The sequence below is a fragment of the Mirounga leonina genome, unplaced genomic scaffold, assembly GCF_011800145.1.
Source record: "Mirounga leonina isolate KUSES-001 unplaced genomic scaffold, KU_Mleo_1.0 Mir_94, whole genome shotgun sequence".
Classification (NCBI taxonomy): Eukaryota; Metazoa; Chordata; class Mammalia; order Carnivora; family Phocidae; genus Mirounga; species Mirounga leonina.
The window spans coordinates 48307481-48326053 of NW_023270855.1; the positions used below are offsets into that span (position 1 = coordinate 48307481).

At 46.1% G+C, this 18573-nt stretch overlaps 2 protein-coding genes across 2 annotated transcripts; one reads left to right on the plus strand and one right to left on the minus strand.

Annotated features, from left to right (window-relative positions):
* Positions 1-970: 970 nt before the first annotated feature.
* On the plus strand, positions 971-11913 carry SLC1A6 (solute carrier family 1 member 6). The gene is made up of 9 exons (XM_034996384.1): positions 971-1525; positions 1672-1809; positions 3351-3555; positions 4314-4356; positions 4859-5202; positions 8021-8254; positions 9442-9636; positions 10432-10566; positions 11376-11913. Exons 1-9 carry the CDS (start codon positions 1321-1323, stop codon positions 11569-11571), a joined length of 1695 nt encoding a protein of 564 aa, XP_034852275.1. The 5' UTR covers positions 971-1320; the 3' UTR covers positions 11572-11913.
* A 2143-nt stretch (positions 11914-14056) lies between these two features.
* Positions 14057-15011, minus strand: LOC118005585 (olfactory receptor 7C2-like). Its single transcript, XM_034997552.1, is given in 2 exon segments — positions 14057-14206; positions 14208-15011. Coding segments are annotated over 2 exon segments (954 nt in total).
* Between the last annotated feature and the right edge of the window lie 3562 nt (positions 15012-18573).

Genomic DNA, 18573 nt, shown 5'->3' on the forward strand with positions numbered 1-18573 from the left:
TTTTTTAAATCAGAAGAAAGAACTACACTTTTAGATCAAAGAAAATGGTTGAATGTATAAGGTTAGGTGAAATTCACAATAACAGAAACCCAACCATTTTAAAGTGGTGTCAGTGGCATTTAGTCCATTCTCAATGTTGTGCAACCATTCCCTCTATCTAGTTCCAAAATACTATATTCATTTTTATAACAATTCAGTTGTAAAAATATAATTTAATATTTTAATATGTATATATTTTAATGGAGGAAGGAGTCCACAAAAATAAAAGTTCCTCTGGCCCATGAAAGTCACATTTCCAAGCTGCCTGATACATGTAAGGTGTTTAGTTGATAAAGGATAGGCAGGTTTTTATTTTTACATACATTTCATTTAATGTGTATTAAAATATAATTTGCATTTCAAGTAATGATCTTTTTTCCATTTAAGATTTATTTATTTATTTATTTATTTGAGAGAGAGAGAATGAGAGACAGATAGCAAGAGAGGGAAGAGGGTCAGAGGGAGAAGCAGTCTCCCCCGCTGAGCAGGGAGCCCGATGCGGGACTCGATCCCGGGACTCCAGGATCATGACCTGAGCCGAAGGCAGTCGCTTAACCAACTGAGCCACCCAGGCGCCCCCAAGATGTATTTACTTAAATAAGTAAATAAGGTTACAGGAATGCGCTCAAATTTAGAAGAGACACAAAAGTCTGAAGTTTGGGAAACACCCAGAGAGATTCTGAACATCACATTTCCCTTCAAAGATGGATCCTGAAGAGTCATTGGGGTCAAGGATTGTCACCATTTCCTTCCCAAGGGATCCCACCTCCAGCCGCTCTGCTCACCTGAGCACTCATGCAGGGCACTTGTATTTATTGGGTACTCACTGTTTACCAGGCACCTGCTGATTTTGTCGTTGTGGAAAGGCCACTTGTCAACACCACCAGGCCAAACAGCAAACCATATTAATTTGGGGGGCTAAACCCAGGGTGCCTTGTCTGGGGCTCTGCATGTCCAGTTGGCGCTGAGCAAAGGCCGGCCAGTTTGGTTTGTGAGGATATGAAATAAGGAGGGCTCTGGAGTCAGGGAATGGCAAAAGCGTCATGTCCGGGAACGGATTCTGGAGATCTGGACCCTTTTGTGCCAAGACGCAACCCCTCAACCCCAAGCAGTGTTCTCAGGTGTCCCAGCACAGCCTCACCCCAACAGGTGGACCTTGCCCCTCCCCTGTCTGGATTCTCGGAGTTCCTCGCCAGCTTCCTCCACCCTTTCCCCTGGCCCCACAGCCGCCCTCTGTCTTGTCCCTTACCAGAAGGCCCCTCTGTCCCCCGCAGATAGACCATGAGCAGCCACGGGAACAGCCTGTTCCTGCGGGAGAGCGGCCAGCGGCTGGGCCGCGTGGGCTGGCTGCAGCGGCTGCAGGAGAGCCTGCAGCAGAGAGCGCTGCGCACGCGCCTGCGCCTACAAACCTTGACCCGTGAGCACGTGCTGCGCTTCCTGCGCCGGAACGCCTTCATCCTGCTGACCGTCAGCGCTGTGGTCATTGGTGAGCTGGCTGGGGGGCGGGGACCTCGGAGAAATGCCCTGCACGCGCACGTCGTCACTCCGCCCACTCATTCTCACCTGCAAGAGCACTTGCCACCACCCTTCGGTGACCCAAACCACTCCACAGAGCCCTCCTTTTGGTCCTAGGGGTCAGCCTGGCCTTTGCCCTGCGCCCGTACCAACTTACCTACCGCCAGATCAAGTACTTCTCTTTCCCCGGAGAGCTTCTCATGAGGATGCTGCAGATGCTGGTGCTGCCACTCATTGTCTCCAGCCTGGTCACAGGTGAGAGAGCCCAGGCCAGTGTTGGCCTCCGAGACCCATCCCGGAGCCCCAGCTCAAACCTGGAGCCAAAGCTATCGCAAGCATGGGATCACCTCCCTATCTTAGGACCTCAAACACGAACCTGCACTTAGCCCCGAGTTCTTGGCCAAAGCCCAGGTCTTCATCAGACCAGGTTCCAGACTCCATATGACATATGCCACTTATCTCAGTAACTCTACCATGCTTTTCCGTGTAGATAAAATACCAGCCTGCCAGGAGCTTACCATCATCCAAAGGTGAAAGAAAGGCTGTGATAGGGCAGACAAGGAAGATAGAATGGCATCAATGGTCAGGGGGTGGGATGTGGATGAAGGTATTGGAGGTGACAGGATGGTGGGTGGGGGATGGGGTAGAAATAGGGATGGGTTATGCAGAGGTCAGCAAATTTTTTTCTGTAAAGGGCCAGATAGTAAACATTTTCAACATTGGGGGCCATACCATTTCGGTTGTAACTACTCAGTTCTCCTATGGTAGTGCAGGCACAGCTGCAGACTCATCTGTAAACAAATGGGTGTGGTTGTGTTCCAATAAAACTTTATTTACAAAAACAGGCAGGGGGCCAGATTTGGCACCTAAGTGGTTGATTTGCAATCTCCAGATTTGGGGACAGGGATGAAGATAAAGGTCTGAAAAAGTGGTTTCTTGGGTTGGATTTCGCAGAAGCAGAGCCTAAGATGGGGTTATTTGCACAAGTGTTATATCAAGGGATAGCATTCAAGAGAGACCCATGAGGAAGTGAGGGGAGCAAGATAAGGCAGGGAAAGAATCTAAGCAGAGATGTGGGTTCAGAAGAAGGCTGGCCTCTCAGCCTTATCCCATGGATAGCTCTGGAGCAGGAGTAATGCTACAGAATTGTTCTTCCCAACTCTGCCCTCACCCAAGTCAAAGGAACTGGCCTTTTGAGTCCCTGTACCAGGTAGCCTTTGGCTTTAGGTCTTCCATGGGGTATTTCTGGGCAAAGCAGGTTTTGTTCTGCTGAGGGCAGTTCTCCAGAGAAGGGGGCCACACAAACTGTTAGCAGCCAACAACGCAGCAGCTGAAGGGCAGGTGTGTTAGCCTGGTAAAGAGCTTTGGCTGGAGCACCAAAAGAAGTATCTATCACAGATAGCGTACAGTGAGGTGGGCTGGAGGGAGATATAATCTTGGGGTCAATAGCAGGATGAAGAGTGGAATGAAGGTGACGCCATCGTGTAACGTAGGCATAAATGGAGGATGGGGTGGGAGTTGAAAAGTTTGGCTTGAAGTAGAGGGAAGGTAGGTGAAGTGGGGCTTGGGCTAAAGGATGGGGTGGAAGGTGTATATGGAAACTAGAATAGGTGTAGAAGAATGATGAGAGGGGTCAAAGGATGGCAGTGTGGGTGCTGGGGTGGGGCACAGAAGGAGGAGATGCTTGGTGGAATGCTTGTTGAGCTGGTGGTATGAGGGAAGTAGAGCTGATGGATGGGACAGTGGGTGGTGGGGTGCAGATGGCGCTGCTCAGGGCTGCATCACCTGTCCTCCAGGTATGGCATCCCTGGATAACAAGGCAACAGGGCGGATGGGGATGCGGGCAGCTGTGTACTACATGGTGACCACGGTCATTGCTGTCTTCATTGGCATCCTCATGGTCACCATCATCCATCCTGGGAAGGGCTCCAAGGAGGGGCTGCACCGCGAAGGCCGCATTGAGACCATCCCCACAGCTGATGCCTTCATGGACCTGGTCAGGTGACGCCCTTTCTAATTTTGATGGGAACTCTGGCCCTAGATGCAAGAAGCCACACTCAAGGAGAGACAAAGGGGACAGGCTGACTCAGCCTGGAAATGCAACACCCAAGTTGAACCTAGTTTATTGGTACCCATTTTCTGCCCTGGAGCCTTGCACAAATTCTCTGAGAGTAGCTGACTCCTAGGGTACGATCTTTTGGCCCTTAGGCTCTGGAAGTTTTAGCTGCATCTTGAGATGGGCTCAGAACAATGGTGTTTGATGTTCTCAAGCTCCATTGGAGGATGAATGATTCTTTTAAAGAAGCAAGATTTTGCCAGCCAGAATCAAGGCTTGCCAGGTTCTCCCCTAGTCATTGACTTGGGGGAAACCCAGATCTGAGGTCCACAAGTTATCTGTGTTTTTTGAGGCATCACTGACACGTGTGTGAATTCTATGGAAGGGCTCAGAGAGGCCTGGATTTGAGGTCCATCTGTACCCCTTATGAGCTGTGCAGCTTTGGGTAACTTCCATAAGTTCTCTGTGCATTGGTTTCTTTGTGCATAAAATGGGGACCTCAGTAGTGCTCACTTCTAGAGTTATTGTAGTGTTTAGATCATATCTGTAGGTAAGCACTTAGCTCAGTACCCGTCTAGAGTAAGCATTTACTTGTTGGCTGCCATTATTACGGTTGGTACTGTTGCTATTATTCTTAACTATTATCACCCTGGACTCCTTCCCAAGGTCTAACCACCTCCCTTCCTCTGATGTTTTTCTGCAGAAATATGTTTCCGCCCAACCTGGTGGAGGCTTGCTTCAAACAGGTCAGGGGAAGTGCACAGTGTGGTCAAGGAGGTTTGGAGGGTGGGGGGAACTTGCTGCCAAGCGAGTGGTCCCGGGGTGAGGGATGGGAAGAAGGGCCCGCCAGAGCAATGGGCAGGGGTTTTTGGAAGAGTCTGGGAGAAAGAATGTACCTCGCATTGGTGGAATGATCAAGGGAGGATAACAGAAAACGACTTAGGCCAAGAGCTGCCTAGGATGGTGCTGAAGGAGGAACCAGGGCATCTCACCATAGATGGTTGAACAGAGAGGCCCCCAAATATGTTTGAGCAGGGAGCTTTGAAAAATGCAGAATCTATACTCATTCTGCCATGCATTAGTTGCTCACTCCTTCATTCATGTATTCCTTCACTCGTTCTTCTATGCATTGGTCAAGTCCTCTGAATAAGACTCTCCATGGGTGGCAACCAGGAGTTGGTGTTCTAAATAAACTTCTTCAGGAGATTCTGATGAATTGATTTTGGTCCCGATCTCTCCATATTTCAGTTCAAGACGCAGTATAGCACGAGGTTGGTAACCAGGACCATAGTGAGGACAGAGAATGGATCTGAGCCGGGCACCTCCATGCCTCCCCCATCCTCAATGGACAACGGAACTAGCCTCCTGGAAAATGTCACCTGGGCCTTGGGCACCCTGCAGGAGGTGCTGAGCTTCGAGGAGACTGTGCCTGTGCCTGGCTCAGCCAATGGCATCAATGCCTTGGGCCTTGTGGTCTTCTCTGTGGCCTTTGGGCTGGTCATCGGTGGTATGAAACACAAGGGCCGAGTCCTGCGGGATTTCTTCGACAGCCTCAATGAGGCTATTATGAGGATGGTGGGCATCATTATCTGGTAAGTGCTGGGCTTTGACAGGGCTGGCAGGTGACGGCACATGGGAAGGGTGGAGCCGGGACTGGGAAGTCAGGCTGTGGGGCAGCTGCTCAAGGGGCCATTGGGACCATTTGGCCAAAGTCATTCATTTATGTATTGGTTAATTTGCTCATTCATACATTCACTCATAAACTCATTCACAGACTCATCCACGCATTAATGAAGCCAGTGATTGATTGACTGATTGATTTATTCACCCCGCCATGTATTCATTCAAGCTCATTCTTTGGCCCACTCATTTATCTCCGCATTAGTTATTCCATTCACTCCCTCATGTATTCCCTGCATTCATTCACTTAATGGTGAATGGCCCACTCATTCATCTCCACATTAGTTATTCCATTCACTCCCTCAGTATTCCCTGCATTCATTCACTTAACACACTCATTCATTCACCCACCCATTCATTTGTGTCTCATTTGCTCATTTTCTTTTCTTTTTTTTTATTTATTTGAGACAGAGAGAATGAGAGACAGAGAGCATGAGAGGGAGGAGGGTCAGAGGGAGAAGCAGACTCCCTGCCGAGCAGGGAGCCCGATGCGGGACTCGATCCAGGGACTCCAGGATCATGACCTGAGCCGAAGGCAGTCGCTTAACCAACTGAGCCACCCAGGCGCCCTCATTTGCTCATTTTCTTATTCGTTTATCCACTCACTAGTTATTCCTTAGTTGATGCATGTGTGCATCCATTTTACCATTCTCTATTCCTTTACCAATTCCTTCACTCATTCAGCAGACATTTTTCTGGGCTAACTTTGTCTGGAACACAGGGATACACTGAATTCAATCCCTATCCCCAAGAAGCTTATGAAGTCTTGGAGGAGACAGACAGACACTAGATAAATGCAATACAAGGTGGAAGGTTCTAGAGCAAAGGGACATTCAAAAAGAGTTGGGAACTTGGAGAAGTGAGCAGCCAAGGGAGGGATATGCAGTGAACTCTGCCTGGGAAGGTGAAGAGGGAGTTATGGAAAAGGTCACCTCGTAGTTGGGTCTTGAAAGGCAAGTGGGAACCCAATAGGACGGAAAGAGGAGAGAGGCCCTTCAAGCAGGGGGAAGAGAATATGCAAATCCTGCAAGAGCCTGAGTTGGCTGTAGAATGGTGGGGAGTTCAGGGAGGTGGGAGCACAGGGTAAGTTGGGAGTGGTGGTGCAAGATATTAACAAGACTGTCTAGTGCCAGACTGGGGGAGACTTTGTCCATAATCCCCAATAATTAGAAAGTTGTGTAGGGGGTTAGAGGCCAAGTTTAAAGCTTGGAAAAGCAGCTGAGTGGAATGTGAGGGGGGAGCTTATCAAGGATAGGCAAAAAGACTGACAAGAGGAAGCTCGATGGAATTGGAAACCATAAATTTATAGTGGTGTCATTGGCAGAGTTTATCCAGGTGTGCTGGCTGGGTGAGTGTAGAAGGAAAGAAGCCCCGTGCAATTGACCTAGGGTTGAGGAATTTTGTGGGGGATGAAGAGGAAGGATGAAGATGAGGGAGCTGGGGAGGGGGTTCACAGAGCAGTCATAGAGGTAGGTCTAGACTGGGAGACAACTCAGCAACCTCCCATTGGGTCTCACCTTGAGCCCAGCTGAGCCCAGGGGAATACAGATGTGGCCAGAAAAGTGCCCCACATCCTCCTTCCCACCACCTCAGGGTGGGTCTCATCATTTCTGACCCAAGCTATTGTACCAATTTCCCAAGAGGTCCCTACCTCCTCCAATGCCTCTACCATAAGAACAACCAAGCGTAGACTTCAGTTTCTAAAGAGAGAGGAGTAAAAGCTGAAGCCTGGTGATGGGTGAAAGAAGGCACCACTGGCAGGAACTTGCAAGACTAAGATGCGCTGGTTTGTGGGGAGCACAGGTGAGCCCCTGATGAACTCACTTCTGTCTCCTCTCACTCACCGCTGCAGCCACACTGGTCTGCTCTATGCTCCTTCAGCACTTCTAGCTCATGCTTATTTCAGGGTCTTTGCATGGTGCCTGCAATGCTTCCCCCTCAGATAGATGTGTCCCTTCTCATCATGTAGGCCTCTGCGTGAATGTCAGGTCTCCAGGGAGGCCCTCCCTGACCATGCATGCTGATGCAGCCCCACTCAGGGGCTCTGTTTTGCAGCTCTCACCACCCAAAGTTTTTAATTAGGCATTTCTATGTATACTGCGTGTTTCCCCCATTAGAATGTAGGCACCGCAGGGGCAGGGACTGTGTGACTGGAGGAGAGTAAGTGCTCAAGAAAGTGGTTAAATAAGTAGATGATTTGATAAGACGCGTGGTTTGGGTTGTCTGGGGGAAATTCAGGTGAAATAGCTCAGGGCCGGTGAGTGAGTGAGAATATGCACTTACAGGAAAGAGAATAGGGGCATCGAGGTTACACATTTAGAGCAAACAGAGTTGGAGGTGATGAATAAGGGAAGTTTGAAGGCCAGTGATAGGGAATGTCTGGGCCATGTCTAGGGAAAGAGTCCCGAAGACAGGGACTATTTGGGGAGGGACTTGAATGGTGGAGTGGAGGGAAGAGAGACCTTATAAAATTGTATGCCCTGGAGTTATAGGAACTTTTCCCTGCTGTTCTGGGTGTGAACTGTGGGTGAGCAGGAAGAGGCAGTGGGATATGTTTGTGGGGTCCATTCCTGTTTGTCAGTGTGTGGGGAAGGTTGGGGCAGAGTAGGGTGCTGTATGGTGGGCGCTGTCTGGCTCCAGGGGCTTATATGGGTAAAATCTTGGGAATGCCAGCTCTGAGCTTTAGGGAAAGTCATGAGGGAGCTCTGACAGGTGTCTGGCTTGGCCTAGGTACGCACCTGTGGGCATCCTGTTCCTGATCGCTGGGAAGATCCTAGAGATGGAGGACATGGCCGTCCTGGGGGGTCAGCTGGGCATGTACACCCTGACCGTCATTGTGGGCTTGTTCCTCCATGCTGGTGGTGTCCTGCCCCTCATCTACTTCCTCATCACCCACCGGAACCCCTTCCCCTTCATCGGGGGTATGCTGCAGGCCCTCATCACTGCTATGGGCACGTCTTCCAGGTATGGCTTCATCCCTCATCCCCGGTACTTTTCTGAGGTTCACTGTGGTTCACAAGCTCTCCTAGGAGTCCTGCCCCTCCTCCCCCTACTGAACCTTGTCTGAGCTGTGCGGTAATGTCAGTGGTAATGAAGGTCTGTAGGTCAGTTGACACCTGGGTGCCGATCTTTGTCCCGGGCTGGCTCTCCTGACCTGTTTTCCACATTTTCTTTCTCTCTGTTTTATATGGAGGAGAACCAGCTGCCAATTTTGAGGTTGGGACTAAGGTTCCAACATGCCCCATATTCTCTCATTTTCTAGCTCAGAGTCTCATTTCCCCTTGAGATGGTCTCTGGGAGCTCACTTGGCTTTTTTCTCCTTTTTTTTTGGTGTGGTTTTATGGGGTTAATAAAGAGCTTCCCTTTTCCCCATCATCCAAATTCAAAAGTTTGAGAAGTATCACAAGAGCCAACTGGACGGAAGAATAATATTATTGTTATTGCTCATAATGCTGCCTGGAGAATGTGCCTTTGGGTCTTTGGCCAATAGGATTGGTGCCATTGTAGCCAGGAATGAAACTCACCTGATCACCACAGGGCTGGATCCCCAGATGCCTTCTCTGTGGGGCCAGGCTTCTCACTGCATGACATCAAGCTGACCAGGCAGAGCACATGTTTCGTGGACAGGCCAACTCCAAGTGAGATGTCCACTCCTTCAACTAAACTCACCAATCAGGTTGCTCTTCCCCTGCTGGGGAGTGGTGGGGGGAGAGACCAGGAGGGTTAGTGTAGCTGAGGTTGCTCCCTGAGCTACAGAAATGGGGATTAGGGGTCCATGTAATACTTCTCTCTTAACCCTGAGGGTTGTGGGAGGTCAGCAGACCCCCTAGTCCCTTCCTTTCTAGGAGTGGAAGGGTCATTAGTGGCATGAACAAGTGTCTAGTAATTAGCCTTAAACTATTGGCTTTAAGTGGGTCAAAGAGACCTTCAACCTGGGGGACCACCATTGCTGTGTGCTTCTTGCATCATGAGAAGCCCTTCTTCCCTGTGCAGTTACCATCCTCTGAAATGTTATACACCCACCATCCTCCCTTGCTCTGGCTCCCACCTGGTCTCCCAGTGTTCTCAGCAGAATCCCTCCTTCGGTCCATGGCTGCTCCAGCCCCACCCTGCCACCCCCTGTTCTCAGCCTCCAGGGCTCTCTCCCCTAGCTCTGCAACACTACCCATCACCTTCCGCTGCTTGGAGGAGGGCCTGGGTGTGGACCGACGCATCACCAGGTTCGTGCTGCCCGTGGGGGCCACCGTCAACATGGATGGGACTGCCCTGTATGAGGCCCTGGCTGCCATCTTCATCGCCCAAGTCAACAACTATGAGCTTAACCTGGGCCAGATAACGACCATCAGGTGAGATGGTCTTGGGGGGGGATCTGCCAGCAGGTGAGACCTAAGAAGTCATTAGCTTGGCTAGGGGTGGAGGAAGCCTCAGCTTGAGGTCAAGGGAGGCTTTGAATGTTGGAGGGAGGATGTGGGAAGAGCCCAGCCTCCCATGCCAAATGAGGCTAAAGGTAAGACTTTGCAACCTGAGGCTATTGGGAGCTGCCAGATGTTTCAGTCCCATCTTCTCTCACATGCTATGGTGGGAGATCCCTTTGCCCCGTGTTTTCCAAAGTATGGCTGGTGCGTCCTAAGAACCTGAGGCTCTTACGAGAAGGATGGATCCCTGGGTCTCATCACCCAGAGGTTCCAATGTGGTCATTATAAATATAACAGCAAATATCACCTCCTTCAGGTCTTTGCTCCAGTGTCACCTGCGCAGGGGAGTGTTCCCTGAATATTTTATTTAAAATTGCATGGTTTGGACTTTCACAGGCCGAACCATTTCTCTGTTGGACCATCTGCCTTAGTATATGTTTTAAGTCCTCATCTTCCTTATTCTCTGCCTCCCCTACTAGAATGTAAGCTCTGTTTGGGCAGGGTTTTCTTCTAAGGGAGTTTCTGCTAGGTGTCTAGCATGTAGTAGATGCTCAATAAATATGGGTTGAAAGAATACATTTATTGAAGGCTGCTTTTTATTTTCAGGCACTTAATTTAAGATGTCCCAGGGAACCACCTCTTCCCTTCTTTTGTGCCCTTTCTCACTCTCTTCCTCATCTTCTCCTTCCCACTTCCTGCCTCCCTGTGTTCTTTGTCCATGTACAGTATCACGGCGACAGCAGCCAGCATTGGGGCTGCTGGGATCCCCCAGGCAGGTCTGGTCACCATGGTCATTGTGCTCACATCGGTCGGCCTGCCCACTGAAGACATCACGCTGATCATAGCTGTGGACTGGTTCCTGTGAGTGTTCTTCAGACCCTGGTGCTATCTTTCCTCAAACCCCCTGTTTTCCTTGTGAGACCCCCAGCCTGCGGGCCCTCATTCCAGCAAGGACACAGAGTTCTAGAATTTTAGAGTACAAGGTGAGCCTTGGAGAGTACTCCAAACCATGGCCTGTAGATCCCAAATTCCATAGAGTTAACCTTGGGAAGTAGGATGGGGAGGAGATGAGCAAGGGGGGCTTTACATATGAGCCTGAACAGCTGTTGTACCTGCTTTATGGAGAAGTCACAAAAAAGCGATCTGTGGGACAGAGCTGGCGATCCGTGGGACGGATCCGTGGGACAGAGCTTGCAAGTTTTTGTTGTTGTTGGTTTATGTTTTTAATTCTCAACTTTGAAAAACAGGAAGTTTACATTTAAAAAATCTGGACTTTCCTCCCCATTTGGGAGCTGTCAGGTGGACCTGAGTCCCTTTTAGACAGTCTCCAGTCTGGCCTGATTTACTCACGGTGGTTATCTTCCTCATCCTGTATGCTGTTCAACCCACAACCCCTAATTTTCTCTATGAGATGTTTACATCCTTAAAAAGAAAGAATTGCATTGCTAAGATAACATGTGAGCCTATCAGAGTTGATCCAACCTGCATCTGTTAGGAGGGGAAGCTGAGGACATCAAAGGGGAGGCACCTGCTTGAGGTTATGTGCTCGTGGATAGAACATGAGTCCCAACACCCAGGCACAAGGAACCCCCCACCCTGCTGCACCCTCTCCTCCATGAACCCTTCAAACCTCAGCTAACAGTGGCTTCTCTCTCCCCACCCTTCCCCAGTGACCGACTTCGCACAATGACCAATGTCCTGGGGGACTCCATTGGAGCAGCCGTCATTGAGCATTTGTCTCAGCGGGAGCTGGAGCTGCAGGAAGCCGAGCTCACCCTCCCCAGCCTGGGGAAGCCCTACAAGTCACTCATGGCACAAGAGAAGGGGGCGTCCAGGGGACGGGGAGGCAACGAGAGTGCCATGTGAGGGACCCCCAGCTCTGCCTCCCAGAGAGGAGGGAATGGGGCTGGGGTGGGGGGCTCCTAGGGAAGACCTGCTGCCCGAATGAGTGTGCCCTGAACACACATGTTCTGTCTGGCTTGTTTGGTGGAAACCGAGATAAAGGAGCAGGAACGAAAGGATGTCGAAGGCCTCCATTTCTCTCTGAATGCATGGGGAGAACTTGTGGAGGGCAGTGAGCAAGGCGGGGAGGAAACTGGGACGGAGGGTAAGGGCAGCTTCAGGTCCCACAAGCTGAGGGGTCAGCTCATGTTATTTATTTTCTCAAAGAGCGGTGGAATTGAAGGAGGTAAAGGAAAACCACCATTTATTATAATAAAACAATGTTCATGACCTCTGTGTTGGGGGTCCCCAAGACCTTCAGTGATTTGCTAGAAGGACTCGTGGAACCCGGAAAAGCCATAATGCTCACATTTATGACTTACTGCAGTGAAAGGATACAGATTAAAATCTGCAAGGACAAAAGTTGCCTGGAGCAGGGTCCAGAAGACACCAGATGTGGGCTTCCAATTGTCCCCTCTTTGTGGAATCCCATGGACGCCCTTAATTCTTTCAGCAATGATGTGTGACAACACGTATGAATACTGCCAGCCAAGGAAGCTCACCTGAGCCTTGGTGTCCAGGATTTTTATTGAGGGTCTGTCTTGTAGGCATGGAGTGCCTCACTATTCATTCTTCAGCCCCCACAGAAGTCAAATGAATATAGTATTGCCCAGGGCCCCAGGTGAACAAAAACAGTCATTCACCACAAATTACATTGTCAGCCTAGATGACCTGGCATGGCTCAGGACCCCAGGTTACAAAGACACTTTTATTGGGGAGGATATTCCAAGGACTCGGATTATTTCTCAGGAGCCAGTCAAGGGCAAGTCCTTTCTCTGGAATATTCAGGCTTTGAGTACCCCTAGCCTTCCAAGTTAACCCTTTACTTCGTACACCCATGGCTGGGAATAGAGGAAGCAGCTTGCCATGGGGATGAGTAGCTGCATCTTGTAGTCCCAACTCTTGACCGCTGAAACCAGTTGGCTCAGATACCTTCATGCTGGCCCCAGGAAGCTCTGTGTCTCCTTACTACACAGGCAAGCCTAATGAACTAGGTGGGACATTAAATGAGACCTTAATAAAACCTTGGGGGAAAACACAAGTAAATAGAGAGTAACATGATTCCAGATGTCATGGGTATAACTCAACTCTATAACCCTTTTGTCCAGGAAACACAACATTAGCTTTTTCTTTTTTTTTTTTATTAAAAAATTTTTAAAAAATTTTATTATGTTAATCACCATACATTACATCATTAGTTTTTGATGTAGTGTTCCATGATTCATTGTTTGTGTATAACACCCAGTGCTCCATTCAATATGTGCCCTCCTTAATACCCGTCACCAGGCTAAACCATCCCCCCACCCCCCCTCCTCTCTAGAAGCCTCAGTTTGTTTCTTGGAGTCCATAGTCTTTCATGGTTCATTGCCCCCTTCGATTTCCCCCCCTTCATTTTTCCTTTCCTACTATCTTCTTCTTCTTTTTTTTTTTTTTAACTTATTATGTATTAATTGTTTCAGAGGTACAGGTCTGTGATTCATCAGTCTTAAACAATTCACAATAGCTCACCATAAACATTAGCTTTTTCTAAATCAAATTAACTTCACTTGAGCACCTACCTCTCTCAAGGGGGAAGGGACCTTCAAGTACAGGTATGTTTGGGGATGCCTCCTCCCCCATCATTTAGGATCCTAAGAGAACCCTTGGGCATACACAATTGAGAGAACTTGGAAGAAGGGATCCAAGAATTCTTTAACTTATTTGCAGTCACCATGGAAACATTTGTGTCAGAGATTGGAAAAGTCCATGCAAAGGCAAGAAGCTTATAAAACATCCTACTCCACATTTGACTCTGGGGAGCTTTGCCTGGGATCCCAGTCTCAAACCAGAATTTCTGCCTCTAGCCCATAATCAATGGTCTGTGTCTGCAGAAAGCTCCTTGTGGGAGCAGGGTATTTAGTTTGCTAGGGCTGCCATGACAAAGTGCCATAGACTGGGTGGCTTAAACAAGGAATTTATTTTCTCAGTTTTGGAGGCAAATCTTTGACTTGATTCCATTCACATAACCTCAGAAAACATCTCTCTAAATGAGTTTGCAAGGCAACATTTCCCAGTTAGGCACACATCCTATCACCTTGATGATATCCATTAAACACATGAGATTTGATTTATTTTTTAAGAAATCCAAACCATCACTGAAGATTACTGAGAAAATAGCAGGTTCTTTTAATATCAAGTTAAAATGACTAGTTACAAAATGAAAAAAGGAATCCATGGAACATGAAGAAAAATAGAGGGCAGAGAAGAACCAAGGCAACTCTTGCTTGGAAACATGTAAAATTAGGAAAAATAAAAATATTGCATGAAGGAAACTAAGATTTGTGGTCCTCAGTATTGTGTGCCTAGCTACTCAGGAGAATCCTGTAATGGTCCCAACGCTGAGAGGCACCACCCTCCAGAGGAGCGTGCCCAGGGCCCCCTTCATGTCCTTGTTCCTCAAGCTGTAGATGAAGGGGTTCAGCATGGGAGTGACAATGGTGTACATCACCGAGGCCACCTTTATTGGGGAGGAGACTCATCCTAGTGGATGAAGTTGCTGCAGAACTGAGGTCGACCCCAAGCCCTGTGCCATAGAACAAGGAGACCACCAAGAGGTGAGACCCACACCTGGAAAAAGCTTTGTACTTGCCCCTGGCTGATGAAATTCTCAGGATGGAGGAGAAAATCTGAGAATAAGAAAAGACACCTGGGACAACAGTCACAAAATACATCACTAAGTTATTAATGAGGGTGTCAGAACAGGCAAGCTTCAGGACTTCAGGAAGATCACAAAAAAAGTGTGGGATTCCCATGTCTGTGCAGAAGGACAGCCTCAAGAGGGTCAAGGTTTCCAACAGGGAGCCCATGACACTGATGCACCAGGACCCCAGGGCCAGCAGCTCACAGAGCTGGGGGTTCATGATGACCGAGTAATGCAGGGGCTGACAGATGGCCACAAAGAGGTCATAGGCCATCATGGTCAGGAGTAAATTGTCCAGGCATCCAAACACAATGAAAAATAATATCTGACTGAGACATCCTTCATATGTTATGGCTTTGCTGTGAGTCTGGATGTTCTGGAGCATCTTGGGGATGGTGGTGGAGGTGAAACAGATATCAGCAAAGGACAGGTTGGAGAGGAAGAAGTACATGGGCGTGTGGAGGTGGGAGTCTGAGCAGATGGCCAGGATGATGAGCAGGTTCCCAGTGAATGTGACCAGATACATGGACAGAAACAACCCAAAGAAGAAAGCCTTCAGGTCCAGGTCCTCTGTGAATCCCCAGAGGAGAAAATTCCCAACTCCTGTTTGGTTTCCTCTTTCCATGTGGCTACTGGGTTTGCCCAGAAGGAGGGGAAAAGCAACACAAGATTAACTCCAAATAAGCATTCCCCAGAATGATAGAAATTTCCTTAATCCAAACCCAGGGGATTCATGAAGTCATTCATTTGACTAATGATTGGCTTTCTTTGCTGACAAATTGTGGTTACCATCACTACCTGGAAAAATTGTCTCTAAGGTCAGTGGTTTTCAAATCGTGGTCCCTGACTAACGTCATCAGCATCACCTGGGAACCTGTTGGAAATGCACATTTTCAGGCACATTTTCAGGCCCACCTGACCTAATGAATCAGATGCTTTAGGTGTGGAGCCTCCTGGGGACTCTGATGCACATCCAAGTTTGAGGAGCTCTGCTCTATGCTTGTCTGCATCTCTACATAGTCCCTATCCCTGATGTCTGCTGTTGCACTTTCTGCTCAGTGCTTGTGGGAATGGGGAATTCCCTAATGCCAGGCAGATCTTCTAATCTTTGAAAGGTTCTTTCATTGTACTGCCTTTCTGTAATTTCTATATCTTAGCTTGTCTGGACCTTGGGTGTTCCTTCTGCTAAAAAAATTACCAATATTATTATTTTTAATTATCATTTATATTTCATTTATATTATCTGTGTCCCTATATAAATTCAGCAAAAATGGAATTTATAAATATAGTGTCCTAGAGTTTCTTATTTACTTATTTATTTATAAATTTTTAAAATTATTTTGTAAATTCCAGTATAGTTAAAGTACAGGTTTAGATTAGTTTCAGGTGTACAACATAGTGATTCAACAATTCTATACATGTCTCAGTTCTCATTATGGTAAGTGTACTCCCTAATCTCCTTTACCTATTTCACACATCCCTCACCCACCAACCACCAGTTTGTCCTCTATAGTTAAGAGTCTTTTTTGTTTGTCTTTTTTTTTCTTTGTTTTTTAGTGTGTGTGTTTGTGTGTGTTTTTAGTTTTTAGTTAAAATCTAGTTGGTTCACACACAGTGTAATATTTGTTTCAGGTTGTAAAATTTAGTGATTCAACACTTCCATACAACACCTGGTGCTCATCACAAGTGCCCTCTTTCATCCCCATCACCTGTTTCACCCATACCCCCGCCCACCTCCCCTCTGCTATCCATCTGTTTGTTCTCTAGAGTTAAGAGTCTATTTCTTGGTTTCTCTCTCTCTTTTTTCTCTCCTATGATTGCTTATATTGTTTCTTAAGTTCATATCTGAGTGAAATCATACAACATTTGTCTTTCTTTGACTGACTGATTTCACCTAGCATAATACCCTCTAGATCCACCCACATTGTTGCAAATTGCAAGATTATATTCTTTGTTTTATGGCTGAGCAATATTCCATTGTATATGTATACCACATCTTCTTTATCCATTCATCTGTCGGTTATAGTGTCCTAGACTTTCTAAATATTGTTTGTCTTCACATAAGTTCATCTTTTATTTCTAGCCTTATCAAAATATAGTTGATTACAAAAAATTGCACATATCTGATATATACATGTTGGTAAGTTTGTGCATATGACTTCACCTGTGGTATCATTGCTACAATCAAAGTAACAAACATATCTGCCACCTCCCAAAGTTTCCTTCTGAGTGGTTTTTTTTTTGTGTGTGTGTGGTAAGAATACTCACAATTTATCCTCCTAACATATTTTAAGGTGTACTATCCTGTATTATTAACTATACCTAGTATGTTATACACCCGATCTCTATAAATTATTCAACCCGCACAACAGAAACTTTATACCCGTTGAGCAACAATTCCCTATTACCTCTCTTCTCAGCCACGGACAACCAACATCCTATTCTCTGCTTCTGTGACTTTGATGATTTTACATACTTTATGTAAGTGGAAGCATGCAGTATTTGTACTTCTGTGTCTGGCTTATTTCACTTAGCAAAACAGCCTCCAAGTTCATTCATGGTGTCCCAGATGGCAGGATTTCTATACAGTATTTTAATGTATTTTAGGTTTAATGTCATTAACAATGATATTCTCCCAAATTATATCTCTGATATTGCTATTATATTAGGAAGGATTTTGATTTTTTTGTATTTATAAACTATTTTTGGATTTTATTAATAATTTTAAGTTTTTCTATAATATTTACATACTTTCTCCAAATAATATCAATTTACAACACCTACTTATCTTTAGGTCTTTTTGCATTGGTATGAAATTCAATACTGCTCAAGTTTATAGTAAGAGTTGTTCTTCATTTCTTTCAAAAGTATAATCCTGGAGTTTTGTAATTTTATAAGAGGTTCACCATAATTTGGGATATATAAAAATATTTTTAATCAACTTAACTTACATTTTTTATTCCTAGATAGCTTAGAGGGTATTTTAAAGGCATAAGTGTTTCATGATTAACAATTAAGAAAAAGGGGCACTCGGGTGACTCAGTCATTAAGTGTCTGCCTTCGGCTCAGGTCATGATCCCAGGGTCCTGGGATCAAGCCCCACATCGGGCTCCCTGCTCAGGGGGAAGCCTGCTTCTCGCTCTCCCACTCCCCCTACTTGTGTTCCCTCTCTCACTGTGTCTCTTTCTGTCAAATAAATAAAATCTTTAAAAAAAAAGGCAAGAAAAAATAATGTTAAATCTGATCTCCGTATTCCCTAATAAATTTCTTTTAAAAAGAGTTTTATTTTAAATTCCAGTTACTTAACATACAGTGTAATATTAGTTTTAGATGTACAATTTAGTGATTCTAATATTTGCTTTTTTTTTTTTTTTAAGTAAGCTCTACACCCAACATGAGGCTTGCATGCCCCCAAGATCAAGAGTCGCATGCTCTAGTGACTAAGCGAGCCAGGTACCTACATTCCCTAATAAATTTCAATGTTTAATGTTAGGTGTGGAGCAAGAGACCATACAATCTATCAGAATAAAATAAACAAAAAACATAGATGATATAAATTTATATATGAAGATATATAATCTTTGAAAGTAGTTCTCTCTGAATAAAAAGTCTAGAAATAAGAGAAGAGAAGAGAAATAAGAGAAGAAAAGATCAATAACTGGGCCATAAGCTGAAAAAAATTCTTAATGATAAAATGTGCATGCAGAAAATTAGAATATAAAAAGTAAAAAAGAATGAAATCTTGACATTTGCAACAACATGGATGGAACTAGAGGGTATTATGCTAAGCAAAATAAGTCAGTCAGACAAAGACAAATATCATGATTTCACTCATATGTGGAATTTAAGAAACAAAACAGTGATGAATATGGGGGAAAGGAAGGAAAAATAAATAAGATGAAAATGGAGAGGAAGGCAAGCCATGAGAGACTCTTAACTATACAGAACAAATTGAGGGTTGCCGGAGGGAGGTGGGTGGGGTATGGGCTAGATGAGTGATGGGCATTAAGGAGGGCACTTGATGGAATGAGCACTGGGTGTTATATGTAAGTGATGAATCACTTAATTCTACTCCTGAAACCAAAACTACACTATATATTAACTATCTTGAATTTAAATAAAATCTTAGAAGAAAAAAAATTTATGACAATTTGAAAGATGAAAAAAGAAAGTCTACTATTTCGGCT

Excerpts from the sequence above, each read along its gene's own strand:
- SLC1A6 (XM_034996384.1), top strand. The coding sequence starts at position 1,321 with ATGAGCAGCCACGGGAACAGCCTGTTCCTGCGGGAGAGCGGCCAGCGG. Across the intron at positions 1,526-1,671 it reads CGTCAGCGCTGTGGTCATTG|GGGTCAGCCTGGCCTTTGCC; the intron begins GTGAGCTGGCTG and ends TTTTGGTCCTAG. Across the intron at positions 8,255-9,441 it reads GCTATGGGCACGTCTTCCAG|CTCTGCAACACTACCCATCA; the intron begins GTATGGCTTCAT and ends TCTCTCCCCTAG.